Source organism: Epinephelus lanceolatus, chromosome 3 (assembly GCF_041903045.1).
Source record: "Epinephelus lanceolatus isolate andai-2023 chromosome 3, ASM4190304v1, whole genome shotgun sequence".
NCBI lineage: Eukaryota > Metazoa > Chordata > Actinopteri > Perciformes > Serranidae > Epinephelus > Epinephelus lanceolatus.
The window spans coordinates 20,957,760-20,984,974 of record NC_135736.1 but is presented as its reverse complement, the minus strand read 5'-3'; the positions used below and the strand labels follow the sequence as shown (position 1 = coordinate 20,984,974).

At 40.5% G+C, this 27,215-nt stretch overlaps 3 protein-coding genes across 6 annotated transcripts; 2 read left to right on the top strand and 1 right to left on the bottom strand.

Annotated features, from left to right (window-relative positions):
• Window positions 1-490: 490 nt before the first annotated feature.
• Window positions 491-11,582, top strand: LOC117255807 (ubinuclein-1-like). Its single transcript, XM_078166121.1, has 14 exons — window positions 491-776; window positions 1,342-1,434; window positions 1,627-1,725; window positions 3,046-3,168; window positions 3,355-3,440; window positions 3,550-4,156; window positions 5,278-5,348; window positions 6,491-6,620; window positions 6,722-6,843; window positions 8,240-8,356; window positions 8,458-8,601; window positions 8,700-8,750; window positions 8,868-9,000; window positions 11,443-11,582. Exons 1-14 carry the CDS (start codon window positions 546-548, stop codon window positions 11,521-11,523), a joined length of 2,088 nt encoding a protein of 695 aa, XP_078022247.1. The 5' UTR covers window positions 491-545; the 3' UTR covers window positions 11,524-11,582.
• A 970-nt stretch (window positions 11,583-12,552) lies between these two features.
• On the bottom strand, window positions 12,553-22,054 carry LOC117255810 (intercellular adhesion molecule 2-like). 3 transcript variants are annotated; one of them, XM_078166124.1, is made up of 8 exons: window positions 21,928-22,054; window positions 19,199-19,519; window positions 17,503-17,603; window positions 16,850-16,928; window positions 14,341-14,479; window positions 13,930-14,262; window positions 13,517-13,747; window positions 12,553-13,235 (listed from the first exon to the last, which is right to left on the bottom strand). In XM_078166124.1, exons 3-8 carry the CDS (start codon window positions 17,526-17,528, stop codon window positions 13,165-13,167), a joined length of 879 nt encoding a protein of 292 aa, XP_078022250.1. In that variant the 5' UTR covers window positions 17,529-17,603; window positions 19,199-19,519; window positions 21,928-22,054; the 3' UTR covers window positions 12,553-13,164. The 3 variants fall into 3 exon arrangements, with proteins under 3 accessions (XP_078022250.1, XP_078022249.1, XP_078022248.1); XM_078166123.1 differs by lacking the exon at window positions 21,928-22,054 and having other exon boundaries at window positions 17,503-17,589; window positions 19,199-19,339; XM_078166122.1 differs by lacking the exon at window positions 21,928-22,054 and having other exon boundaries at window positions 17,503-17,706; window positions 19,204-19,338.
• LOC117255809 (uncharacterized) lies at window positions 21,028-26,047 on the top strand. Of its 2 annotated transcripts, XM_033625005.2 has the most exons (3): window positions 21,028-21,159; window positions 22,016-22,289; window positions 22,372-26,047. In XM_033625005.2, exons 2-3 carry the CDS (start codon window positions 22,025-22,027, stop codon window positions 23,370-23,372), a joined length of 1,266 nt encoding a protein of 421 aa, XP_033480896.2. In that variant the 5' UTR covers window positions 21,028-21,159; window positions 22,016-22,024; the 3' UTR covers window positions 23,373-26,047. The 2 variants fall into 2 exon arrangements, with proteins under 2 accessions (XP_033480896.2, XP_033480897.2); XM_033625006.2 differs by lacking the exon at window positions 21,028-21,159 and having other exon boundaries at window positions 21,934-22,289.
• Window positions 26,048-27,215: the final 1,168 nt, after the last annotated feature.

Below are 27,215 nucleotides of genomic sequence, written 5' to 3'. Positions count from 1 at the left end.
ACACACAATTAAACTCTGTGGGGTTTTTTTTTTTAGCAAAACATAAGCACACTTTCAGCAGTGGTTGTGGAGTCAAATTGGTAGGCCTACTTTAAACTAAAATAGTGTTTAATTAATCTTAACTATGTGAGCTTTAGGCCTAAACATCACCACACGTTAAGCTCAACGTCGTGTAAAACATATCCGCTACATAGCCTATGAAAGCTGCTAAAAGTTATTGCCTGGCTTTGTGCAATGTTAACTTTTACTCTGGCGCTGAGCAGTTGCCAGGCAACCAGTGGAAACTCCCGGAAGTTGCTGCTCCAAGATTAAAATTCCCATTAAAAAAGATTTTTTCTATTTTTCTACAACAGTTTTTAGACGGATTTCACAAACGACAAGTAACGACGAGTTTTATATGTTTAATTAGTGAGGTTTTGGTCGGGTTTTGTTACTGTCAGATGGGGCAGCTGTGACGTAAACTCCCTACGGCACACCTGTTTGTATTTCTACTTAATGAAGTCCTTCATACCTTTGTCAGAGACACACCGTTTGAGTTGTCAGTTATGATGGCTGAATCTCGGAGAGTTCAGTTGACCACGTTGCCCTGTAACGTACCTCCATCCTCTGTCAGGCCGGCCTCCGCCCAAAAGTCTCCGTCAGATGTTGAACAGGGGAAAGAAAACGGGTCAGACCGGCCCGCTGACACCAACACGGTCCGGCTGGTGCTCACATTGTTTGAGCCGGATGAGAGGAGCTTTCCGGAGTTCAGCTACAGCCAGCTGGTTGAAAACAAGGTGAGATTTTCCCTGATTTATACTGGAAAAAAAACCAACTTAAAATACTATCTCCCCATTTTTTTTAGAAAGTAATTTTTAAATATAATTTAGCAAACACCTGCTGCTTACAGCTTTAAAAATGCAAAGACACACTTGGTTTTCTCCTTATACACATGTCACATCAATAATCTGACTGGGTTTACCTTTTTTTATTTAACCAGACCTTTTTTATTTTCCTTTTTTCAAACTTTTAAAATAAAGGAATGGTGATTTTAGTTAATCTCATAATTCTATTCAAATTGAATTTTTTGTGTGAAATATATTTTTTCACATCAACAGTTTTATTTTAATGCATTAAAATGCTGAGAATCATATTGTAATCACTACTTTTTTTGTAAAAAAAACAAAAAAACAAAAAAAAACAAAGCAACAAGCAGTCTACTGATATCAGAATTATTGAAGATTCTGAGTCAATAATGGGTATGCATGGAGGTCCTATGACAAACTGACTGCCTGGCCATGCTGCTGTTTTGCTGCACACTGCACAGTGCATGCTAACAGTGAGCTAAATGTGTGACTTTAGGACACTCAAGTCCCACTGAGCAGATTTGAAGAGGAAGAAAAGCTAGAACATGATGAGGTCGCTGCTATTTCAAGGAAGTTGGAGGAAAAATATGTGAGTAGTTTTTTTTTTTTTCTCAAAACTGAATTATTGGTAAGTCTGACAAGAATTCTTTAGGTAAATGAAGACCAGTTTACTCCATTTTAGAATTGTAAAATCAGTCGAGTTGTACTAGATTTTCCTTTTTTAAACTGACATTTTTAGATGACAAATGGCACATCAGTATTTTGCATCCTCTTGTTGCAGGGTGACAAACCCAAGAAAAAGAAGGACCGCATTCAGGACTTGATTGATATTGGATACGGTTATGATGAAGAGGATTCTTTCATTGACAACTCTGAGGCTGTGAGTCAGTGTCAAGTAACATAAGATAGTTCTTATATCAGCATCTTGGAAGATCTGAGGCCTGTACTGTGAAGCAGGATTTGGAGTTAGCGAGGTAACTTCAAGGTTAACTCTGGGTTTTCAGTACTATGAATCAGGTTCTTTTTTTACTAGGATAAATCACGGTGGTAACTTATGCCGAACAGCTAACCTGCTCCTGAGCAGCGTATCGGATCACAACCTGTCAACACCTCGTCCTCTGACCAGTCAGATCACTGAAGAAAGAGGTATCCACGGACAATAGTCCGGAGTGTCAGGTAAAAAAAAGAGGAGCCTCTGCCTCTAAACAGAGAGATAGTTTACAATACTAAACATGTAATTTTAGCAGGATTTTAACTCATGCAAAGTTTATTTTAGTCGATTTTTACACTCTGATTCCATCACTGCAGCTCAGAATAACATGAGACATCTGTGTGACGAGAACTTGGAGAAAAAAAAAAAAGATAATAATTTATAAGAAAAGTAATCCACACACTGTTAATTAACTACAGTTATTATAAATGCAACATTCTGTCAGATAGACCTCATCAGTCATTAACTAGGCTACACTTCCACCCTTTATCTTAGGAGCAGGAACAGTTTGGCATTACCTTGAAGTGTTTCATGTGACATATTCATCATCATCATCATCATCATCATCCTCCAACTAAATAGCAAAAAATACTCAATACTAATGTCACATAATATAGCTTAGTGATACCTACATGTAATTTGAGTCTTGGCTGACGTTGAATTTTTGGATGATATTATCGATATTTCTAGTGTCAGTTATATCCCACGCTACTGACATAATTTTGTCTCGTAGTAGCAGACCGTTTCATCTCATATGTTGTAGCTTCATTCATGGTTTTGATGATGTCGCTAATTATTAACATGCCCGCCTCTTTAACATGAACGCGCTCTTGGCTAGATAGGAAAACCCAGAGTTGACTGAACTAGTCGATAACCAGCTTTGTAGTACCGGTTATCCAGACGGCCATTGTTAGGGTTAGTCACGCCAGATAATAAAAAGGGATTCTGGGTAAGTTGAACAGGCTTGGTAGTACAGGCCTCTGTTGTGTTGCAGAAAGATACAGTTTTTATTTACGATACACTGACATTACTCAACACTGACCAGATATCCCCTCAGTGAGTCTTTGCAAGGCCAGCTCACTTTGGTCCACACTGACATTTCGAGGCCGATCACTTCAACATTTTCTTCTGGCTTATCTACAATATTTCTCTTATTGATAAAATCTGTTCTAATCAATTTACAATACTGTTTCTGGCTGGTCTCTGTAGTATGATGAATTTGTGCCGGCCTCCATCACAACCAAATTTGGTGGGTTCTATATAAATTCGGGCGTGCTGCAGTTCTGCCAGGCTTCTGAGACCGAGGACCTCACAACAGAGGAGCCCTCAAAAGTAAGTTGTGCATCTAAGAAACATGCAAAGCATTGCTATGATGTTTTTGTTATCTCGGGGAGTATGTTTCAAGCTAAGAAGACATTTTTCAATCCTGTTTTGTATGCGATTGAATGTTAAAACTGTTCTTTGAACCACAGTTTTAAACACCTTCAAACAATGATTTTTTTTTTTTGTTTGTTTTAGAAACGTAAAGTCAATGGCAGACAGGGTAAGACAAAAAAGAAGCGCTGCAGAGAAGGTGAAGAGATGATGAGCAGTGTGGATCCTAAGTGAGTCTGACCAAAGAAATTTTACTTTTTTTGTTTAGAGCATTTCTCATTTGAGTGAATAAAATTCTCAGAATAATTCTCTCATAAGCATGACGTGTTTATCTTGTAGCACTGTGCCTGAAATTGGACCTGAAGACGAGGTGATGAAGAAGACAAAGAAGAAAAAGGCAGTTGGCACATTAAGTGTCACCAGCATGTTGAAAAAGTTTCAAAGAGAGAAGGAGAAGGAGCGACAGAAGATGGAGAAAGCCAATCAGAAGCCAGCTGCTATCATGGGCGGCGTCACAATCCCTCTGTGCCCGGCGGATGCAGCCGGCGGTGGAGGTACAGGACTGACTGACCCTCTCCTTAGTTTAATTGGATCAACCAATGACCATGCTCTTATCCAAGCAGCCAACACAGTGGATTTTGATATCGACTTAGACTCTTTATTAGACGTCAGTGAAGGGACTTCATCACCAAAGATGGTTCCTCAACCTGCAGCAGAGCTTTTCAGACCCAAAACAGATGATCCGGCCCAGATCAGTCCCAGTCTGACCCAGTCTGATGCTGCTCCAGTCCAGCCTCCAAATGCAAAGACTAACTTGCAGCTCAGGCCTCAATCAGAGCCAATCCAGCTCCTGTCACAAACCAGTTCTACCTCACCTCACCAGTGTGTCCCGCTACCAGAGGGACTTCCCCCACAACTGGAGGACAGCATTCGAAAACTCATGGTGGTAAGATACAATTTTATTTAGATGTCACTGTGTCCATGTGTTGACAGATTAAAGCTACAGTTAACTTTTTGTCATATTTCCCGAAACTGTCACAACATCCAAAACAACCAATCAGAGCTGACAATCACTTTAACTGCGGTCAAACTAGGCAGCGCTGATCAAATACAAACCAAGTTTCTGTTACTGCGTTGCTTATTTCTCACCTCAAATGTTTTCAGAAACATATTTAAGTCCATGTTTAGCTGAAAACTACAGGGAGGCACTGACTATAAACACCATCAAGTCAAACAGTTTTCTGACAGTTTCCAGCAGACCTCAGTCTGCACAGGAAGTCACACACACTCCCATCCTGTCAGATCCAATCCAATTTATTAAAATGTTATCGGAGCCGTGTATCCGTTTGTCTGCAGCCTCCAATTGTTTTAGTTATGACAGAGTAGCCTATTAAAATTCTTTACACGCAATCTGTAATTTCTGTTCATGGCTCAACCTCCATTTTACATGAATTCTCACGTAAACCAGCATTACATCAGTTTGCTGCTGTTTATTAACAATCTGATCAAATCCTCACATTACTCTAATCAGAAGTCTTTGTGTTGCCACATACTTCAGTAGTTAAAACAGTCCAATGTAAATATAGAATAGATGATGTATAGTTTATGATCTGTGCTATGAATGTACTTAGTCTCTCTGATAACTAACCATCAGGCACACAACATCTATTCCGTTAACAGAATAAACCCTCAAATCACACAAATAAAATCAAAATCTCTCCAGTTCTACAAAAATGAAAACGTATCAGGTGAGAGCAACGCGTTTCCCATCGCACACTGTAGAGAACTACAGCACCTGGCTCTGAAAACTGTACAGCAGCCTCGATCTCCTGAGATTATTGTTGTCCACTTCTGCATGATCTCAGAGGAAGTCAAGATTAAGTCGGACACAAATCTAACCAGCATGCATTGTGAGGTGATCGGTGGCGAACAATTCTGCGCAGCCATGGCTCATGTCAAACAAACCTTATGTCTCCTGTAAAAAGTTACCAAGTTAGTTACCAGCTGCAGCTTTGAGAACTTGTGAATTGCATTGATGGCTGATTTTTTTTTTTTTTTTTTTTTCAGGTTGCCAAGACCTCAGAGGGAGAGTCAAAACTCAAGTTCTTCACTCCAGAAATCAACTCAATCCTGCTGGAGTGAGTTATCCAACAACACAGACAAAGCAGAATTTTGTTGCGTTGGACATTATATGCTGGAAGCACTTTTTTTAAACTCTGAGGAGCTGCAAAATGAGCAGGCAACTTGTTGAATGTTGTAGATTGCACTTGTGAGAAAGCACATGCTGTTCTGAGTTGGGTCGTTTTCTTGAAACCAGGTACCCTGTGGAGTTTTCTTTTAAACAAAGAGTAACATTTACGTTCAGTGTTTCTCAACAAAGCGTTCTGTGTGGATTCTCAAATAAAACAGGGACATAAAAACTGACGACCCCTGACTAAGTGAGATATATCATGGATATTTCATATTGTATTCAATGTATAGCAATAGCAGCACAGAACAACTGATATTGTACAATGAGCCCAAATAGTGAATGCAATAACTGCAGGAAGTTTGTGTACGATGAGCGATTTTGATGAATTTTGAGCAGATTACTTCCTTCAAATATTGCAGAGATGAGTTTTAGAGAGATTTTTCGTAACTTTTTCTAGACTTGTCTGGTGTTATATGGGTGTATGCGTGGCAACTGGATACTGGGGGTCGCTACTGTACAGACTCTGGCTCCAAATTATGTCACCAGTGCAAGATGGCGGCAGCTGTATTTGGGGTATTTTGGCTTCAGTTTTGTATAGTTGAAGGAAGTGGAGATGCATCGTCCATCTTTACATGCAGTCATTGGCTCAGTCTGGTGTGAGGCTCAGTTGATAGACCAACTTCAAATACCACTTGCAGATGATGTGTGCACGCTCTCAATGGTAGCCTGCCATATATTTTTTTTGTGCAGACCAATGGGAATTCTCCACAATCATGAAAATTAGTCCTCATGGTAAATGGACTGCATGTATAGTGCCTGTAACATTACCCAGGTGCTCACTGGTCATTAGGAGCAGTTTTGGTGTTCACTGTCTTTCTTAAGGTCACTTTCACAAGCAGTCAGGAGTCCTGTGATATCTTGACAACCTTTTCTGAGCTACTGAACTTGTCACACACAAATCTGACCGTATTTGTTGTAAAATCTGACTTTAAATCACGAAGCAATGTGTTCTGTCTTTCGTTGTCCGTTGTGATATTGAACCTAGTTTTTAAGTGTGTAGTTCAGCGCTCTGACTGTGTCTTAATCCAGTGTTGAGTTGCAGTGTCGGGAACAGAGTGGCCAGGTGCGCTCCAAGGTGTACACACACCTGTCGTCTTTCCTGCCCTGCAGCAGAGACACACTCCTCAAACGCGTGAAGAAACTGTTACTCGCACACATGGTGAGGGTGTTTTAACGTTTGAGTTGATCACAGGTCGTATGGGTTGTTCAAGTTATACATTTGCATGCGACTCACTTGTTGAATTTGACGCTGACAAACAGGAAGCCCCTAATGTGGGGGATCCCATGCAGAAACTCAAGGAGGCCATCGGTAAAGCTATGCCCGAGCAGATTGCACGTTTCCATGAAAACTGCCAAGCATACGATCAAGCCAAGACTTTCAAGTAAGTTCATCAGCATATTCTTTCATAATCATAGTGTAACTTGATCAAAATGCATAAGCCTATTCTTTTATATTGATTGACATGACATTAAAGATATAAAAAAACGCTAACTTGAATTGAGGTGGCTAAAAACACATGGACTGGAATCCACCGGAGAATCCTCAGAACACCACTCTTCCTAAGAGATTTCCTCTTTTGGCTTTTTGATGATTGTGATGGAGAGTCTAACAAGTCAGTCCAAAATCTCCTACAGGTGTTCATTTGGACTGACATCTAGATGACAGTAGCGAATGATTAGAAGTTATTAGCCTGGGTTATTATTTGCTTAAATCACTGAACTCCACAGGCCTATATTTGGGACAGGTGTCAATATGGAAGAGGCCTTTAGTTCCTTTCACACAAAAATGCTGCTCAGCAAAGATTGGGAAATACAACCAAATAATGAATCATTCATTTGATCTAGCTCTGAGATAGAGTGCTTTATGACATTCTTTTACAGCACCCTAGGATTACAGCACCCTGCATATCGATACAACATCACTTTGTCCTGTTAAACAATGCTCACAACTTAGATTAATGTTTATAAAAAAAACTTTTTGAGTCTTTTGATTGGTGGACCCTTGCAGACTAAAGGATTATGAATAACTTACAGGTAAATCAAGGACACATAATTTGACTTTATGACAGCTTCAGAGGTACACAGTCACCACCTTTTTTTTTTTTTTTCCCCATCTTGTTTACCAAATCTGTATGCATTATTTTTTTGGTGCTTTTGGTTTTAATAAAATGAATTGAACAGTTGAATTACACAGAATGTAACTGAGCTAATAATGTGTAGCATCTCCATACTGACAAACGTTTAAACATTTATGCACAAAGCTAACTAATATTAGCTCAAGTGGGTAGTCAACAATCTGGTTTTATATATCCAAATAACGTCTATAAAAAGAATGAACTGCTTGGTAACCAGACCAGGCCTCTAATTGAGACAGGCCTTTATTTGTCAAAATGTGTAGCCACACCAGGTTAATAAAAGGGATTAGGCGTTTACTTGGGACTAGGCTTTTAATAGAAGTTTAATGGTACATCATTTTCATTCTCATCAAACCATTCAGTGAACCCTCCTTCCCTATGGATGGGGGTACTGTCATCCTAGAAGAGACCACTCCCATCAGTATAGAAATGTTTTATCATAGGATAAAGGTGGTCACTCTTTAACTTTGTTTTGCAGTGACCCTTCCCTCTAAGGGGACAAGTGGACCCAAACCATGGCAGCATAACAGAGCCACCATTCATCATGTTTCTCCGCTCATTTATTTCACTTTTTCCTTTTAAATTTGTCACCTGTCTGTATCTTTTTCCCTCTCATCTTGATCTCTGCTTCTGCCCATGCTAGGGAGGAGGAGGAAGACGGCAAAGAGAAGGTGAATGCTGGCCCAGAGGACAACGTGGAGGAGAAAGCTGGGAAAAGAGGAGGCCCAAAGAAGTTGTTCCAATGGAATGACGAGATCAGGTCAGATGTAACTAAGATCGCTTGATTATTTGAAATGTTAGTTAACCTGCTTTTATTTATTATTCCATTTTTACTAAGTGTAAAAATATTCTCTTGTGCAGGGAGAGTTTGTGTGAGGTGTTACAGGTGAAAATGGAGAGATATAAAAAGGAAAGGAAAGGGAGCCAGGAGGTGGAGGAGCACCTGAAGACCTTGTTGGAGAATGAGGTCAAACCTCTTTGGCCAAAAGGGTGGATGCAGTCTAGGTTTGTGACACTGGTGCAAATGAGTTTTGTACTTCTAAAAGTATTATTTACCAGATTGTGTATGCAGACATGCTCTTTCTTATCATTTGTTGTTTCAGGGTGCTGATAAGGGAGAGCAGGAAAATGTTGAGCCCGTTTACGTCATTACCGTGAGTACAACGAAGAACTGAGCTCCCCCAAACAGATTTGATCAAAAGTCTATTTTTTTCTTCTTTGATCAAGAGATGTCTAAATACAAATTAACTTGATGTCTCACATGTTCTCAGAGTAAAGAGGGCCAGGCCTGAGAAGAAGCAGCCATCTATCGTTGACCCTCCAGCTTCATCAGATGGCTGCACTGTTCCCCTGGGGTCTCTGCCACTGAAAGGACTCCCCCAAGAAGCAGATGATGTCTTTATCGTGAGCTCAAATATTTCCAATTCTGTGTCACTTGGTACTGAGAAAAAGGAAGCTGCTGTCTTGAAAAAAGTGGATGGTAAAACAGGAGAAGGGGCAGCAGCGGATGCTGGTTCCTTTACACCTGCAGGAGCAGACAAACCTCTGGTCACCAGGTCCACTCCGACTCACTCCCTCCTGGATCTCCTTGCTGATCAAGCACTGGCTCGAGAGCAACCTCTCTCAGTTTCCGAGGAGCTCCTAGCAGCAGCTGTTGCAAAATACAAACGTTCAGTTCAGCGCTGGAGCTTTGGGATGGACACCAAAAGTCCCCCTCTTCCTCCTCCACCTCCTCAGTCCAGCCCAGTCGGTTTCCCACTGAGTGGGGTGTGTCATGTTTTGCCCCAGCTGCTGCAGGCTCAAGATTTTCCCAGACACGTGGATGATCATGTGCAAATCATCTCTGATGATGATGATGACGTTATTATACAGTGACAGCTCTAAATGCAGATTTACAAAGAGTAAGTTTTATTTATTTTTAGTTGTTAAAACGTTGGCTGACCTAACAGTTATTTACTCCTGATTTTGGGAGAACGTTTAAAATGGGTGATTTACTGTTGAGACAGATTATAAAATGAACCCTTTAAAATAAAAGCAGCAGATATCCTGACTTTTAGTCTCTACTACGGATCAACCAATAACCTACATTTCCCATTATGCATCTAATAGCTGTTTTGTCAGACCCTTCTTGTCTGTAAAAGGCCCTCATCTTTCAAATTCCACAAACTCACTTACTAGTCTCACAAAGCTAGACCCATCTCACACTGCGCCAGCACCAGAGAAAGCCCTGGCTGAATCCGTCATAATACCACAGTAAGGTAAAAAAAAAAAATCTCTAGATTGTTTGTTTGTATTTCTTTAAACCAAACACAATCATTTTGGGTGATGCTAAGCCCAACATGCAGTGATAGTGCCCTTGCAAAATAGTGTTGATGGAAGGGAACTTGTTTTGGTGGAACATTTGCGCATGGCTTGGTGAGCCCTGGCATGGAAATATTAAATCCCTGCAAAAGAAAATGCCACATGAAACATTAAAAAGACATTTTAGCATGTAGGCTACTAGCTTGGAGGATGTTATTGTTTCATGCACAAAACACACCTAAAACAAGGTGTGGAAATGAGTCTGGCTGCATGAGACTATTTTCATGTAGCAACAGGGATTTTGAAAATGGTAATGTACAAGAAGCGTGTTGCCGAGGGCTGTCCCAAATACCAGTTTTTGGGAATTGAAGCGAGATATATTCATGACTAATCAACACATGGGGGACAGGGGGTAGATGAGAGACGAGGACATCAGTCGATGCAGCTAAAATAACGTGACAATCAGCCACTTTGTTACCACACAGGCGGCACATTAGCCATGATAGCTAGAAAAGAATAATTTGCAAGATGGCTGAGCTTTTAATTGCAGTTTTCCAGTGATTGCCAAGCTTGTTGGGGATTTGTGACATACCAGTTTCCTTTGGAGTATCTGGCGTTTGACTTTTGGGGGTCATCTTCGCAAATTTATGAACTAACTATTCAATAGCTTGATGGGGTTTTTTATTTTTTTATTTTTTATATCTTGCTAGCATATCTGTAAGCCTGGCATAGGGTCATATTGTCCCTTTTTTTTTGTAGCGCTGGACTGCTAACGACTGATGGTAAATGAGAGTAAGTCGTCGTCACAAAACTGTCACTAAGTTTAAATGTTCATGTCTGACAATAACTAAAAATGATTAATGTTTATGCACAATGAATAATTTTGAATAAGTATTTCTTAATTATTGGGGATTTTTGGGGTAATGCATACATATATTAAAAAAAAACATTTGAAAACTGACTGACATCAGTTGCCACAGCAACAATCAAAGCTTCGAAGCATTTGGATCTGCCCTAGTGTTGACGTTTATCTCAGCAGTTGATTATAAGCTTATACCCACAGTCTACATCCTGTGAGCCAGATGATTTAGTAGCTTTCCAACTACATCTGATGAAACACCATGAGATTAGTTGAAAGCTTAAATAACTATTTTTTTTTTTTTTTGGTCAGACTTCTATTTCTAATATATTACTCAGCAGTTGTGTAGGCCTAATAGAAGCATGCATCTGAGGAGCAGCTACACCAATAGTCCCTTTTTAATATGAGACAATGCAACAACCAACACACATAGTGAAGCATACTATTTTTTGCCGAAGGACGACGCAGGCTTTGAACATGTTTATAGTTTCACATTTTATTATTTAGCTGTCAAAAAAATAGTCAACATTTGGTGACCTGATGTCTACCTACTATAAATGAAATGCTGCAAAATACCTTGTAGATTTTGATAATTTGCAATTTACCTAAGTGCTGATAACACGTTTAACGTTCAGTGACACATTGTAAAGTCGATAGAAAATAAGTCTTCTGTCTTTTCTTTCTAGATGGGAGCAGTCTCCCTGCAGATGGACTGGACACATGATGGGAATCTACTCAGAGAGTCACCTGTGATGATGACCCTTTAACTGACTTGTATTTGAAAGGCTTTGTTTAAAATGTGAATGATTTAGTTTGGAATAATAAATAATAAAGTGCTTACATGTTGTGTAGTCATTTGTTTTTAAAGTGTAATTATGTGAACACAAGGTACAGTAACTGAAGCAATTCCAAGCCTTGAGTTTTAGTTTTGAGCTACTACACTCAGTGGATTCATTTTTAAAAATGTGTTTTTCACATTTAACCACAGCAGTGCACAGTCATGGTGCCTTGACTGCCTTTTCAAACAAAACGCTTAAAGGCTTTGTGACTGCCATGTTTGTCCACCTATTATTCTCTACTACTGAAGCATTTTCTGTATCAGGGATGTGTTTTGTTTTTGGTGTGACCTTGAGCCAGCAGAACTGAAGTTCCAGTCACACTTGTTACCAGTATTTACCACCTTTTATATAATCAAATTGTTTGCCACTCTGTTCAGCACATGGACTGCATAAAGTAATGGCCATAGCTACCATGACGTCAACCATTGGTTTGTGGAGTGCTGTTTTGAAGCCTCAAGTGTAGCATTTCTGCCGTTGCCATCTTGGTGTTTTTGGGGCCAGAAGTGATCGTATTTGAACGATAGGGTAGTCTGACTCAGACTGTTGTCACCTCAAGCAGCCTGTCCCTCAAAGTGACTGCACCCTTAATTATGAGTAACTTTAAGCCAAATGTAAAGGGATGAGTTATATAAAAGTTCTCCTTCTGAGCAGTGAAATTAGCTGTAGAGACCAGAGCCGTTTTTGTATACCAGGCTGTAAACATGTTAATTGATGGTGTAAAGTTGGGCATTTTAACATGGGGGTCTGTTTGGATTGACACATCTGGAGCCAGCCTCAAGTGTCCTTTCGATGAACTGCACTTTTGGCACATCTGTGTTGGCTTTATTTTTCAGGTTGTCGCCTGGTTTGGCCTCACATCAGTGATTCACCTGCATTTACTTTCATTTTGACCATACTTTGTTACTGAATGAGCAAGGCAGTTCAAATCTAAAGCAATACAGTACTGCTGTTGGATACAAGATAGTTCAGCATTTTAATGCACAGCAGACTGGTTGTAACCTCAGTGAAAGAAGACGCGGTGCTTTGCAATGTTAAAAGTGTAGACACCACACTTTGGTAGCTCTTCATATTACAGACACGTGAGCACATGTACACAGGATGGACCTCGAAAGACCTCGAAACACTTTTTGGCAAAGAGTTAGACAGTTAATAAACATCCTCTGTAAAGAAACAGGCATGGAAGAAAGCAAACCACAGTCACAGACCTATATCGCTGTTGATTATTACAATTTACAAGACTATGAATTTATTTCTAGAGCAGCTTTCAGTCTTGAAGATATGAAAGTTAGCTTTTTTTTTGCATATTACACAAACCAGCTTAATAACACACTGTAAGAAAATGTACCTGGGCAGAAGCTCTCTAAAAGAGAACCATATTTGCTGCTAGTGAAACCCCACTGTTTTTTGGAGTGCTGACACTGTACAATCAGACACTAATGCGAAAGTGATCAATTTAAACAAAAGAGAGACAAAACAAGTTTTTTCTCCTGACAAAGCACAGCAGGAGCCGTTCATCCAGACAGCATGGGAAGAAGAAACACGCATCGTGTTGGGTTCTTTGAGTAGGTTTTACAGCCAGCTGATCATCTGAATAAGTAAGATGGCCAACAGGAAATGTCTATTACAGCTGTGTGTAGTTCCTAGGAAGAGAAAGAGATACATTAAATCAACCAATACAGGATTCCTTTTACCTCAGATTTTTTTTTTTTTTTTTTTTTTTTTTTTTTGCTGTAATGAGAGAACAAAGCAATATCAGAAATTTGGAAAGGACGACAGGTTTAAACATTTTTAGTTAGAACTCCTCATATAAAAAGTCTGTGGTTTGCAGGTCTCATGGTTGGACTGATTTCTATTTGTTTGAAATTCAGTGCGGAAATGCAATGACATTCATTTTATAATAATGCCAAAAACATAAACCTACCACTGTTGGGAAGGACCTCTACCTCCACTGTAAAGTTTGTATGTCCCAGTGGTCCTTGTGCAGAGACTATGTATTTGCCAGCATGTTGTTTGCTTGAGTGAGTGGGCAGGGCAACCACCTGCCCATCTCTGAACCAGGTGACCAACGGTTGGGGGTTTCCTTTCACCTCACAGCTGAGGCTCTCTCCCTCTCTCACCTGCAGCTTTGTAGCACAAACCAGCTGTGGACCAACTGAGAGGAAAGAGAAGTCAAAGTGAGGAAGAGGAGGGAAAGACATGGGGTGTACATGTTTTTTTTAATCAGGAAAGATGTTAAGACACTCAAGAGAGAGGGAGAGAGGTTGTAAATAAAAATTCTTACTGGTAAAAACTATACACCTTAAACATACTAAAAATGTTAGCAGTTTGACTCACAGAGAACACTGGCAGTGATACTTTGTGACATCACCACTGGAGGGAGCTGTGGTCCTTCAGGTCCCAGTTCCAGCTTTGCTTCACACCAGTACATGACCCCATCATCTTCTTTACTGGGGGTGATGTCTAAAGTGAAGGTCTCAGTCACTGGTTTCTTCTCTGTGATGTTTTCAGAATGAAGTTGACCCAGTGTTGTTTGTCCTTTATAAAAAGTCACAGTGAGGTTTTCAATAGGAGCGACTTCCTCCACTGTACACTGCAGAGTGTACTGGTGACCCTCAAACATTGGCCCAGTGTGATTATCAAAGCTGATGGACACATTGTCTGGAGGCTCTGTGGAGACAGATCATTGGATAAACCACACAGAAAAAGATGTTCTAACATGTCAGACAGACAGAAATATGAACTCACTGTAGACTGTTAGAGGGAGATCAATGTGGCACTGCCCTCCCAGTTCAGACAGTGCATAGCACTGAGGCTTGATGCTCCACTCCGTCATCCTGTCCACACTCCAGACCAGAAAACGATCCATAGTGACATCAGGAGGTTCCTAGAGTTACAAAAGGTCGCAGATCACAAATTAAGATTAATATAATATTATCATATATGTATCACTAACAGTAATCCTGCAGTAAATCCTAAATTTGTGAAGCTTATAATGTTCCGTTTTTGTTGACACTGTCCGTGCCTATGTGCCAAGTTTGTGTTCAGAGTATCGAGCCTTCTTGGAGTCTCTGGGTGTGGTCTAGAAGAGCACACCACCTTCATACTACATAGTTTTGCTGCAGTTTTGTATATTTAACATGCATGCATCCAATGTGGAGAGATGCACGAACGATGGGTCGCCACAGCACAATGCCCCAAGCAGTTAGGGGTTCTGTGCCTTGCTTAAGGGCACCTCAGGAGTGCCTAGGAGGTGAATCGGCACCTCTCCAGCTACCAGTCCACACGTCGTACTCGGTCCCTGCGGGGACTTAAACTGCCAACCTTCCGGTTCCCAAGCCAACTCCCCATGGACTGATTTACTGCTGTTCCAGTAACGCATTTAAATGGTCATGGACAATGATGGGAAAACCTGAAGGGCATGACTGTGAGAAACGGTCTGCCTGAACTGAGTTTGAATGCTGCACTTTTATTGGACTTCTGTGTTAGTCATTAATTGTCTACAACAGACGAGGTTATTCCTAAAATCTGCACCATAGGGTCTAGAACACTTTGGTGAAGAGAGGAACTGTCAGCTGATCACCATGTGGTGGTGCGTTGGATCAAGTGGCGGGGAGGCTGCCACAAAGACTCTGTAAATCGAAACATATAGTGAGGGTGAACTAGAAACATCTGGCTGAGGTCCCTGTCCACATCCTCCTGCCTCCAGCGGACCTTTTTTCTGTACCCTTGCAGAGTCCAGGACCTTGGCCACAATCAAAGCCTCCATTTTAGAGGTAACTAACTACATCAACTTGTTGGGCACCTTTTAGCTGGAGAAGGGATTATTTTGAGCTTGGCCAGCCCAGGAGACTTCTTAAACAGCACTGAGGTATCAGGAGGCCAGACAGACTGCACCATCTGTGAGCATGAAAGCAAAATCCTGAAAGAGATTCTGGCAAACAATCCAGGAAGAGAAGGCAAGTTCTCCTCCAGCCTGTTCTCAGCAGGGCAGAAGACCTTCTGACTTAGAGTGTGGATATTGTTGGACAATGGAATAAACATTTGTGACAGTGACAGTTTTTGTGGGCTGGCAGACAGAGGTGGTGGTTCCTATTTTGTCTGTGTCAGAAGAGTTCTCACCTACTGGACATACTCCGTTTGGTTTAGGCAAGGGGTGGCATCTGGGTATAGCGTGCAGGAGGCAGGACATGACGTGGACTACACCATAATCCCATAGCCAGATTGTAATTTGTTCTTAAACATGGTCTCTTGCCATTTCTTTAATCTGTCGACGATTTTGGCGCCGGGCCTTACCAATAGAAGTCGCAGAATCTTGCCATCTCTCCAGTTAGAAATTACCCTTTTTCTCCACCTTTGGATGTTAATCAAATGTCATCAACACAACCACTAGCTCACTGTGAATTCTCTGGACAATTACCTGCTTGATTCACCCATGGGCATAGTCAGACACTACACAAACTTCATACTAGAGAGCTGGCAAGATAAAGTCTGTTTAGTACCTGATCCAAATGATTTGGACAGTTGGGTTCTGACATGCAGCTCCCCTGGGTAATGTCCAGATAATTTCAGGTTTGCAGTGCATGTGTGAAAGGGGCCTTAAATTCAGGAGGAATGGTGCAGATTTCATTCTGGTTGTGGAACAGTGGACCAGTTCTTTACATGTTTAGGAATCCTGCAGCCTACATGTGCTTTGTGGAGAAGGCTTACAACCATGCCACCCTGGATGTCTCATGGGAAATGTCACAGAAACATGGGGTGCAGTGGCTGTTTTTATGTGCCATTCTGTCCTTGTATAACCAGAAGGAACGCTGTGTCTGAACAAAAAGTCCAGCACATCCTCTGTGGGGTTGGGCTTCTCTCTGATTCTGTTTGTGACATTCATAGACAGAACTCAAGGTGCAGCTGAGAGGTTCAGAGTGTCTGTTATGTTGACCTCAGAATAACATCTCTACTAGTTTCAGATGATGTAGCTCTGCTGGCTTCATTAAGCCATTACCGCCCAGTTTGCATTGGGACAGTTTGGGTCAGTCTGAAGTGGTGCAGATGAGAGTCAACACCTCTAAGTCCTCTAAGTCTGAAGTCATTGCACTCTGCTAAAAAATGGCAGATTTCTCCCATTAGGAGTGAGTTGCTGCAACAAATGAGGAGGAGTTAAAGTATCTTAGAGTCTTGTTCCCAAGTGGGACACTGATAGGTACGGGAGATAAGGGAGTCTCAGGGTGTTCAAGTTATATATTAGACAGTATTCCCCTACCAGTGAGACTTCCCAACCAAGAGCGGAAAATCGCTGAATCGTCGATACAGAGCAGTTCGCTGAAACTGGATCTTCATACCTGTGACAGGAGAGTTTACACACAATTAGTTGTCAGTCATTGGCACAGAAACATGAAAGAAGTACGCTTCTCAAACATGTCACATAGAAACGAAGAGGGAAGGCCTTTTTGTGTGTGTTTACTTGACTTTTAGTGCCTGCATCTGCACATAAATTGATAAAATTCCTCTCATTCTTCTGCACTGCACGACTTCCCTCCTTTTTTCGATAATTTAAAGGCATCAGCTGCTAAACAAGTGCAGATTACTGTCAGAGTAGAAGCTTGTTGGTATAAAGGGACAGAGGGAAAAGGTGAACCAGATACCTAAGCTTATCAATAGACAGTCCAGTGCTCTCAGAGTGGCATGTTTAAATCACCCTTTGCCCAGTGTTACCCAATACACAAGAGCACTTTGGTGCAAACACTGTATCTCATGTCTGTACACAAGGGTCAATCTCCACTCCAAAGATTCTTTTGAAATGAAGAAAAGGAAAGACACATGAGGAAATGTTATTTGGAATTTGATTGAGCGGACCCTTTAATCACTGAGCCACCGCACCACCCGAAAAATAACCACCAGCTATTTTTGACATACCTGACCACCAGAGTGGAGGGTGACATCGTCAAGGGGCAGTGGACTTCCTCTGTTGATTCACCAGAGTTGCTGATGAAGGGTGGGGTACTGAGAGAAGGAGACTGATGAGATGGGAGGATTGTTTGAGAGGGAGAGGGAGGTGAAATTTGCGATGGAAGAGGTGGAGCAGGTGTGTAAATGGAAACAGGGGATGAGGTAGCTGAGGTCACAGGGGTGGTCAGAGGGTAGGAAGGGAAGAAAGACACAATAAATCACTTGAATTTGTCGACGTATTAATAAACATATCCTGAGGGCTCCCTCCCAATCAAAAAGAAAAAAAAAAAGAAAAACACATAACATGTCATAACAATTCTCTCTTATCTTAAAGTATAAACACTGAATACAGAATAAACCCTAAAATACAAAAATTCACAATTGTATTATGCTTACATATCTGCAGTGTCAATTCCAATCGCAGAAAAGAAATGCTGTATCTCTTCATTTGTTTGTGTTGGTGCTGTGAGCCAAATGAACCCATGAGTCATTTCCCCCTGTCTTTACATAATACAGACAGGGGTCAATTGAATTTTGCCATCTCGTGAAATAATACTCTTTTTAGCTGATCTGTTGTGAACCATTGTTTCGTAGCACACTGAATACACCCAGTGTGTTCCTCTGAGGAAGGAAGGACACCCTGCCCAAGTCAAAGAACTCGCTCTTCTTTTCTATGACCATTGTTCCACTGAATCCTGAGGTTGTTCTGCTGCCTATCAGATGATCTCACTCACAGTAGCTCTCTGGTGTGTGTGTCAGCCAACCCCCCCTTATTATTATTGATGCATCATCACAGCATTTTGATGCTGTAATGTTTAATCTACTTTATGAGGTCAAATTTTTATTTGTTAGCTATGGAGTCAGTTTCATGAGATGGTATATTTTGTATCAATTTCTTTGAATATGAAAAGTAACTAGAAACTATAGCTGTCAGACGAATGTACAGTAGTAAAAATTACAATATGTCCCTCTGGAAACTAGACGATTAGAAATATAAAGTGACATAAAATAGAAATGCTCAGGTACAACACCTCAAAATCATACTTAAGTACAGTAAGTGTACTTAGTTACTTTGCACATTCATCATGACACACACATACTGTACATGTATAACAGATGAAATGTCCTCATAGTGCTTAGTAGTGTTTCCCTTTGTTATGTTTCTGCCTGTGGTTCCCAAGTAGGTCCCCTCAGTGTTTCTACAATAAATCTGAGAGATCACGAGGTAATTGCAGATGATTCCAGAAGAAAATACCTTACCGCTCAGCAATTTTTAAAGCTCTTTTTCATGTGAAGTCAGTTTTATTTACAAAAACATAAATTTACCTGAGAGGGCTCTACCAATGCTACAGCATACCTGTAAGCTACTCTGCTCACAGATCCCACGACTTTGCTAATCTCCTTGCTTGAGTCTGTTTTTTTCTCCTAAAAAGAGTTTTATCTCATCAGTCTTCGAAAAATGTCTAAAATTACACAATTAAAGAAGTAATTATTGATCACTGTGACCACTCGTCACAACCTGTGACGAGTGGTCACAAGTACATCCTCCAGCGTAATTTACTGTGAGGGATTACAACCCCAGAAAAGCTTTACTATTTTTAAATTACAAGTGTTTATCATCTGACTGTTTCCACATCAAGCATTCAGTTGTCACTTCACTCACCTGAGCCGAACAGGCAAAACAGCAGAAGTGAGATTGGTCGTCCAGATGCACTCATCCTTCATCAGGTTCCCTGACACAAAATATTGGCTGCTGATATGACGTCTCTCTCAAACACCAGTGACTGGCTGTGTGATGCTGGCAGAGGCACAGCTTGAGACTTCTGAGAAAACACACTGGGTACATCAGGTTTTTATGGGAGTGTGGGTGTGTATGCTTTTTTTTTTAGCATGTGTGTTCTTCTTGTGTGTGTCTGAAGCTGCACTGAAGCTGATGATCAGGCGATTCCTTTGCTTGGCCTCTAAAACCCACCATGGGCGTTCTCTGTTAGTAAATCAAGACAGGAAGGAAGGGAGGGTCAAGAATAATGCAGTGTAGTGCTGCTGCACAGAGGGCAAGAATGAGTATGCGTTGTGTGTGTGTGTGTGTGTGTGGGGGGGGGGGGTTTACACAAAGATGATATGTTGTCACAGAAAATCCAGCATGGTCAATACAATGAGAGCTGTTGTTGATATTTCAGTGTTTCTCACATCCACCACATTGCTACATTGCTGTCTAGTTTAAACCATGTATGTCCATATTTTTTCATTTCATATATCTCCTGAAGGCTACAGTTGATAACGTCTATGAAAAAAACTTTTTGTCATATTTGCTGAAACAGTCACTATATTCTGAAAGAAGTACACAAGACAGATAGTCTGTTAACAAAATCATGCCCCTCCTAACCCTAATCAGAGTTGAGGAGTCTCTAACTCTTTCTGATTTACCAATTTCTTGCCTCAAATGTTTTCAGAACAGCCCGTTCTCTTTCCGAAGTCGAATACTGCCTGTGTCAGTGATTTGTCATCAGGCAACGATGCGAAAAGCCACCTTGTGCAGTGGTATGATACACTACTGGGCTGCTTCAGTTAACCCTAACCCTAACCCCACGTTCTTTTGTTGCCTAAACCTAACCATGTGCTTTTGTTGCCTAAAACTAACCATGTGCTTTTGTTGCCTAAACCTAACCATGTGCTTTTGTTGCCTAAAACTAACCATGTGCTTTTGTTGCCTAAACCTAACCATGTGCTTTTGTTGCCTAAACCTTACCATGTGCTTTTGTTGCCTAAAACTAACCATGTACTTCTTGGCTGCAGTTAATAAGGCGTGACTGACATAAGTGATAGATGTGTTAGAAACTCCTTGGATCTGACTGGATGTTTCACATGGGATAAGGCCATTAGAAGTGCTGCAAGGCAATAGAGGAGGCAGTGGTGGATCTTTTGGCATCCAAAAAAATAAGGGACATAAGGGAAATGGTGGAGAGGAGTCTATGTGAAGAGGGCACAGTACAAAAACAAGAGGAAGACAAAATTTGCATACTTTTATTGTTTGTCATTAATTGTTACTATTTGTTAGCTAAGGTGTTTATTTGTCATCTGTCTTTAGCTTTTGTTCCTGTCAGTAATAAATAGAATAATTCGTCACTGAGAGTAGGGAGATGTGTATGATTTTTATTACCTATTCTGTGTATGTGAATGATGTCACTAGCAGTAACTGTTTTTCTCAGCTCTACAGAGAGTTTCGGCATCTGTTTTTAGTTGTTAGAGCTACTGAAGAGAGAATATTGGACTCCATCAGGTGGGCACAAGCACAACTCTAAATGCTAATTTCACCACGTCTGTTGTCGTTTACCATATCAACAAAGACTTGTGGTTTATCTGAAGAGGCAATAAAATCTCTCTCTCCCACCTTTGCTCTGTTGGTTAATTTTTAACCCTAACTTGACAATTAAACAGGTTTATGCCCATGCTGACTCCTACCAGGGTTTGACTGTGCTGTCGTCAATCTTCCCGTCAGACCATAAGGAAGTCTAAAGCTGAGAGTATCGATTAGGTTTAAGGTGCGCTTCAGTAAGAGTCTGCTTTCTTTGATTGTTGGGACGTTCGTGAGACATTTTGGACAGTTGAGCCGACAAACTTCAGGTAAGTTTTCAATGATGTAAATATAAATTCTGCAGTAATTTTAATGGTAACTGTTGAGCAGATCCAGACATGTACCTGCCTGATATCTGGAATGGCATCAAGGCTTGAGACAGCTGTGTTCCTGTAGGATATTGGGTCGATCTACATGCCTCTATTTATCTCTATATTTGACATTAAGAATTCTTGACAAATGTAAAATATTTAAATCTCTCAAATCTTCAAATTCAGCCAAATTAATTGATTTTTATTTATTTATTTTCAAGAAAAACTATATTAAGTCTTCCTTAAATATGGAGGACCACATCTGTCATAAATAGTCACTGAGCATTCGCTTAAATGATATCTCAATGGAATGCTGGATTTCATACAATATTTTACAAATGAATAAATAATCCCATTGATATTTTATTAACTGATATTGAAATGGCCAATAGCAAGAACGACTGTTTTTACAGACTCAGTAAAAATAGGTCAAATTAGAAAAGAGACAAAAAAGGAAAATCAAGTGTAAAAAGTAATTGTTCCTGTAAATGCCTAATTGAAATGTGTATTGTTTTTGTGAAATATTTTATTAATTCCATTTTATTGTTCAAACAGATATCACTTTTTCAGATTTTTTTTATAACTATTTACATGATACCTGTGGTCCGGCATACGTTAAGGGTTGAGAATATGCTCTTTCTAATGCTCAATAACCCATTTAAAAACCCACTGGATTATCTGATAAATGTGTCATCACAAAGCTGAAAACAAAACTGTTTTACTCACGTAAGGTTGACTTCTTAGAGACGTGGTTTTGCGAGACAGTGAAACTGAAGCTCGCTCCTAACTAATTCCCCCTCTCCTGCCTCTTCAGTGATTAAAGATGCTGGTGTCACAACTGCTCTTGAAGACTCTGGAGGACCTGAGTAGACATGACTTGAAAAGATTCAAGTGGTATCTTGCTCTCAATAACTTGAAAAACTGTAAACGAGTTCCCCTGTGCCATCTGGTGAGCTCACACTGTCGTGACACTGTGAGTAAGATGATAGACAGCTACGGTGAAGAAAAGGCTGTGAGCTTGACCGTTGCGATCCTGAAGAAGATGGAGCACAACAGCGCTGCAGAGGAGTTAGAGAAAACATACGCAGGTACAGTTCGTCAATGAGTTTGTAGATGCTGCTAAATTGTGTCTCTTACTGATTGTCTGTGTCCTAATCTTTATTTTCCTAGAGGGAGCAGCAGCTCAGGAGAAAGTCTCTCATGCAGATGTAACCTCCTCCTCCTCGTCTGCTTTGGATCTTCCAACTGATCAGAAAATTTCTACTGATGGAGCAGCTGGTGCCATCACTCCTAGGGCTTCAAATGCCACTAATGACAGCATGAATATCAGTGGTAATGTTTGCAGGAATGCTGGCAGTACCGTTAGCAGTAATGATAGCATGGCTGTCAGTGGTAATGTTCACAGAAATGTTGGCAGTATTGTTTCCGGTAATGCTAGCATGACTGTCAGTGGTAATGTTCACAAAAATGTTGGCAGTATTGTTTCCAGTAATGCTAGCATGACTGTCAGTGGTAATGCTCTCAAAAATGCTGGCTGCATTGGTGGCAGGAATGTTGGCAGTATTGATAGCATGAATTTCATTGGTCATGTGTTCGGAAATGTTGTTTACACTGTTAACGGTGATGGTAGCGTGGTTATCAGTAATAATGCTTGCGAAAATGTTGAGGATGATATTGGCCGTGTTGCTGTCATAAACAGTGATGTGATTATCAGTGGTAATATTGTCGGTGATATTGCCGGAGATGTCAGTGATATTATTGGCAGAAATGGTAAAGTGATTATTAATGGTAATATCCGCGGAAATGTTGGCCCTATTGTTGGCTGTAAATCTGTTTTGGTTATCAGTGGTAATGTCCGCGGTAATGTTTGGGGTAATCGTAGAGTGATTGTCTCTGGTAATGTCAGAGGTAATATTTGGGGTACTGATGCCACTGATGGTAGTCTGATCATCAGTGGTAATGTTGGCGGTAATGTTGGCGGTGATGATGAAGATGGTATTGGGGAAGTTGTTGACAGTTTACGTAGTATGATTATCAGAGACATTGGCCATCATGTATCACTGAGCACAAACGAATGCAAATACCTTGGATTTAAAAACCCAATAGGCAATAAAACAGATTCGTATTCATATTCATATTCATATTCTGATTCTGATTCTGATTCTGATTGATTCGGATTCTGATTTGGATTCTGGTATTTGATCAGTTAGATAAGCCCTCCAACGGCCCCAACACTTCACCATTTTTCACCCATGCTGACTATTACTGGGGGGTTGACTGTGCTGTCCTCAATTGACCTAAGGCTAAGCCACGCCCCCCTCCACTCACTTGGACAAACTATCAACATTCAGTGACCGGCGCTATGGCAGGTGTCACAGTACACGGCATTTCGCAGGAGGCAACTGATGATTTTTGGGGACATAACGATCAGATGTCACTGAGAAGTAACCAAAAGGGCCTAAACTACGCATTGGAGGAATATATTCATCATTTTATTGTTGAGAAGGTCGATGAAAAGCTTAAATTACAAGCCAAAATTTATAGGTCACAGTGTAAGTTACGCTTGTGAACCGCATCTCGTTGCCATCGCCATCAAAGACAACAAGTTAAAGTGCCACTTAAGTTAAGGTTTTTGGCTCAGAGTATGAGAAAAGGATAACGGCCTTTTTACCATCTTTACCAAGAGTGTCTCTCCGTTAGTTTGGTGCTACAGTATATACACTGAATCATTCAGCATAATGTTTGCCAACCTTTGTTATCTCTGCGATTATTACAGAAAAATTAATGAAGCTAAGCTCCAGAAGTTAACATTAGCTTAACTAGAGCCCTTTGGACAACAGCTAACAATGATGTACGATCACCAAAGTACAAAACTAGAACAAAATAGGCTAATGAACTCCCAGCAAACAAGGTGACATGATGAACAACGCAGCTAGGAGCTAACGTTAGGCTAACTTTAGCTAACGTTAGCTAGAGATGTTAAAGATAACTTTATGTTTCTTTCCAGCAAAGTGACAATATGTTGCCTTAAACACAATGTTGACTTACCTTAGAACAGATGTAGACATCCTTGTTAATCTTATTCACGTTGAGTTGATGTTGTGGTCTAACGTTACCACACAACTTTATCCAAAGGAGACACTTTTCTCATTAAGACGTGGTTTAGGAAAGGGTAAAAAATACACCTCGTCACCCAGCCTCTCAGGATACCTTGTGTCGGAGTTGCATGTACCCCATGCACACCGTTTGACCATTTTTAAACTTCAAATCTCAGAAAAGCTCTCAAAATATCCTCTCTCAAAAGCTCATAAAACTGAACAAAACTGATTTTCTGTAATGCATTTCAATGGACATCCAGGCAGAGAATGTCAGAGTGTATGGGAATGGCTATACGCACTGTGATTGGCTCATCGCATTTGAGGGCGGGACTTAGCCATAGGTCAATTGTGGACCATAAGGAGGTTTGAAGCTGAAAGAATTGATTAGGCTTCAGGTGCTATAAAAAGTAATCCAAGGACAGGAGAAGGGTCAGTCTACAAAACTGAAAGACAGTGTTCTCAGAAATTTAAACTAAATTTCTTGTATCATATATTGATTGTTGTTTCTTTTAATTAAGTGCAGTATCATATGAATCGCAATATGAAATGGTTCACCGAAAGGTGAAGCAGCCATCGTCTCTCAAAAAGTGATGAAGACAGCAGAACACACAAACTCATAAAAACTTACATTTTAGCTAGTTTTCCAGTACCACTTATGGATGGTCAACTTCAATAACTTCATGAGTCACAAACAATGGTAGCAAGAGTGTCCCATCTATGTTCGTCACTTTTTAGTGTCCCCCGGAAACAAATTCTATTGTCACCTTTGCTACATGAAGCATTTATTAAGATGCTTTTTAAGTTTCAGTGCTTTGAGCTCTCAGGACCACCATGTATTTTTTTCCCATTCAAAGTATATTATACATTTGTTTTAATAGTGTAAATAAGGTCTTTATCATTGTTATAAAGTGGCTACCATCTCTATTAAAGGGCCAATACACCCATATTACAAACGACATATTTTGAGAGTGCAGCTTCATTTTGACCTCAGAGACAAGGACAAGAATGAAGGGTTTACATGAACTGTTATCTGAGCGGACTTCATCTACTGAGGGTGATAGTGAGATGTGATGTAAAGATCTGATAAAAGCTAGGAAGTTGACCTTTTTTTTGTTTTGTTTTGTTTTTGGCAAAATATTTTGTTTGTTTTCTGGTTGTATGTAACCATGCAGATAGTTTTGGTTTAATTTGCTACTTTTATTTTGTGATGTTGGAAGTTTGAGGTCGATGAGCTCCATAAACTTTTATACAGCACCACTGTATTAAAACTGAAGTGTAGCATGTGATATTCATTCATTCATTCATCTTCTAACCGCTTCATCCTCTTGAGGGTCGCGGGGGGGCTGGAGCCTATCCCAGCTGACATCAGGCAAGAGGCAGAGTACACCCTGGACAGGTCGCCAGACTATCGCAGGGCTGACACACAGAGACAGACAAACACTCACGCTCACATTCACACCTATGGACAATTTAGAAGTCAATTAACCTAGTCCCCAATCTGCATGTCTTTGGACTGTGGGAGGAAGCCAGAGTGCCCGGAGAGAACCCACGCTGACACGGGGAGAACATGCAAACTCCGCACAGAAAGGCTCCCACACCCGGGATCGAACTGGGAACCCTCTTGCTGTGAGGCGACAGTGCTAACCACCCCACCACTGTGCCGCCCTAGCATGTGATATTCTCTTCTCTATTATTTTGTAAAAATAAATAAATCAATACAATTATAACAATAAAACAATTGTACATTCCTACTTTCTGTTATTTCATAGACTTTTGTTTTTGTTATATTGTTTTGTTATATATTTTAAGCTCATTCGTTATAAAATTTATTGAATTATGTTTTTTAGGGGGAAAAAATTGGGGGGATACATTTACTCAAGCTCACCTAGTAGGCTACATGTACTTTCATGAGTGTTTACATTTCATGCAGCTTTATACTTCTACTTCTACTGGGCTAGATCTAAAAGGCAAACAGACTTGTCCGACAGCTGTAGTTACTTTTCAGTTTACAGTTTTTCCATACCGTCTGAGCCAAAACCACTTAACTCCGAATCTGATGAGTTTGAATTTGTTTCTGATAAAGTGGAGCATTAGACCTTTGGGCCCTAGGCCTTTTTGGGGTATTTTTACTGCTTTTGCTTTTTTTTTTTTAAGATTTTTTTTGGGCATTTTTTGTCTTTAATGGACAGGACAGTTAAGTGTGAAAGGGGAGAGAGAGAGGGGATGACATGCAGCAAAGGGCCACAGGCTGGACTCGAACCCAGGCCGCTGCGGCCACAGCCTTGTACATGGGGCGCCTGCTCTACCACTAAGCCACAGACACCCCGACTGCCTTTACTTTTAAGCTCATATCTCATTATAAAGGCTACATACACATGCTATATCTTGTTATTTTTTCAGGACAATGTGGGCTATCCAGATTTGCCATCATTCCATGTCCTTCTATGTGCCTGTATTTTATATTAATTTTTATATCAATGAAAAAAACAAATCTGTGTGCCTAAATTCTTACATATTTTACATGTATCTCACCATAGCAAGTTGGAAGTAGACATATTCTGCCATATATGAAGAGGGGAGACTCTCTGGAATCTGGCAATATAAGAACCATGATTCTGGGACATTCTGTCACTTCACAGCTGTCCAAAACATGTGGTTTGTGCCAGGCAGACATGATTGCCAGTATTTTTTCATTATTGCAAGAAATTCCATTGACTCATTCACAAGTCAAAAATGTGTTTTATCTGAAAGAAACATGCAATATTTACATCTAAGAGAATAGAAAAATAGTCAACCAAGTGCAGTGATGTCCTCCAAGATAATATTTGTTTTTCAGTTTCAGTTATATATTGGGGGGACATTGGTGGGGGGGCACGTGTCCCCCTCAATGTATATAGTGACTACTGCCCTGTCAGC

Bases quoted from the DNA above. Each gene is read 5' to 3' on its own strand.
- LOC117255807 (XM_078166121.1), top strand. From the start codon at position 546: ATGATGGCTGAATCTCGGAGAGTTCAGTTGACCACGTTGCCCTGTAAC. The intron at 8,602-8,699 runs GTTTGTGACACT...TTGTTGTTTCAG, and splicing joins AAAGGGTGGATGCAGTCTAG to GGTGCTGATAAGGGAGAGCA. The intron at 8,751-8,867 runs GTGAGTACAACG...ACATGTTCTCAG, and splicing joins AGCCCGTTTACGTCATTACC to AGTAAAGAGGGCCAGGCCTG.
- LOC117255810 (XM_078166122.1), bottom strand. From the start codon at position 19,253: ATGAGTGCATCTGGACGACCAATCTCACTTCTGCTGTTTTGCCTGTTC. The intron at 17,707-19,203 runs CTCAGGTGAGTG...CACCCCTGTGAC, and splicing joins CTGCTGTTTTGCCTGTTCGG to CTCAGCTACCTCATCCCCTG. The intron at 13,236-13,516 runs GTAGGTTTATGT...TTCTCTTCCTAG, and splicing joins AGAGGTCCTTCCCAACAGTG to GAACTACACACAGCTGTAAT.
- LOC117255809 (XM_033625005.2), top strand. From the start codon at position 22,025: ATGCTGGTGTCACAACTGCTCTTGAAGACTCTGGAGGACCTGAGTAGA. The intron at 22,290-22,371 runs GTACAGTTCGTC...TTATTTTCCTAG, and splicing joins GTTAGAGAAAACATACGCAG to AGGGAGCAGCAGCTCAGGAG.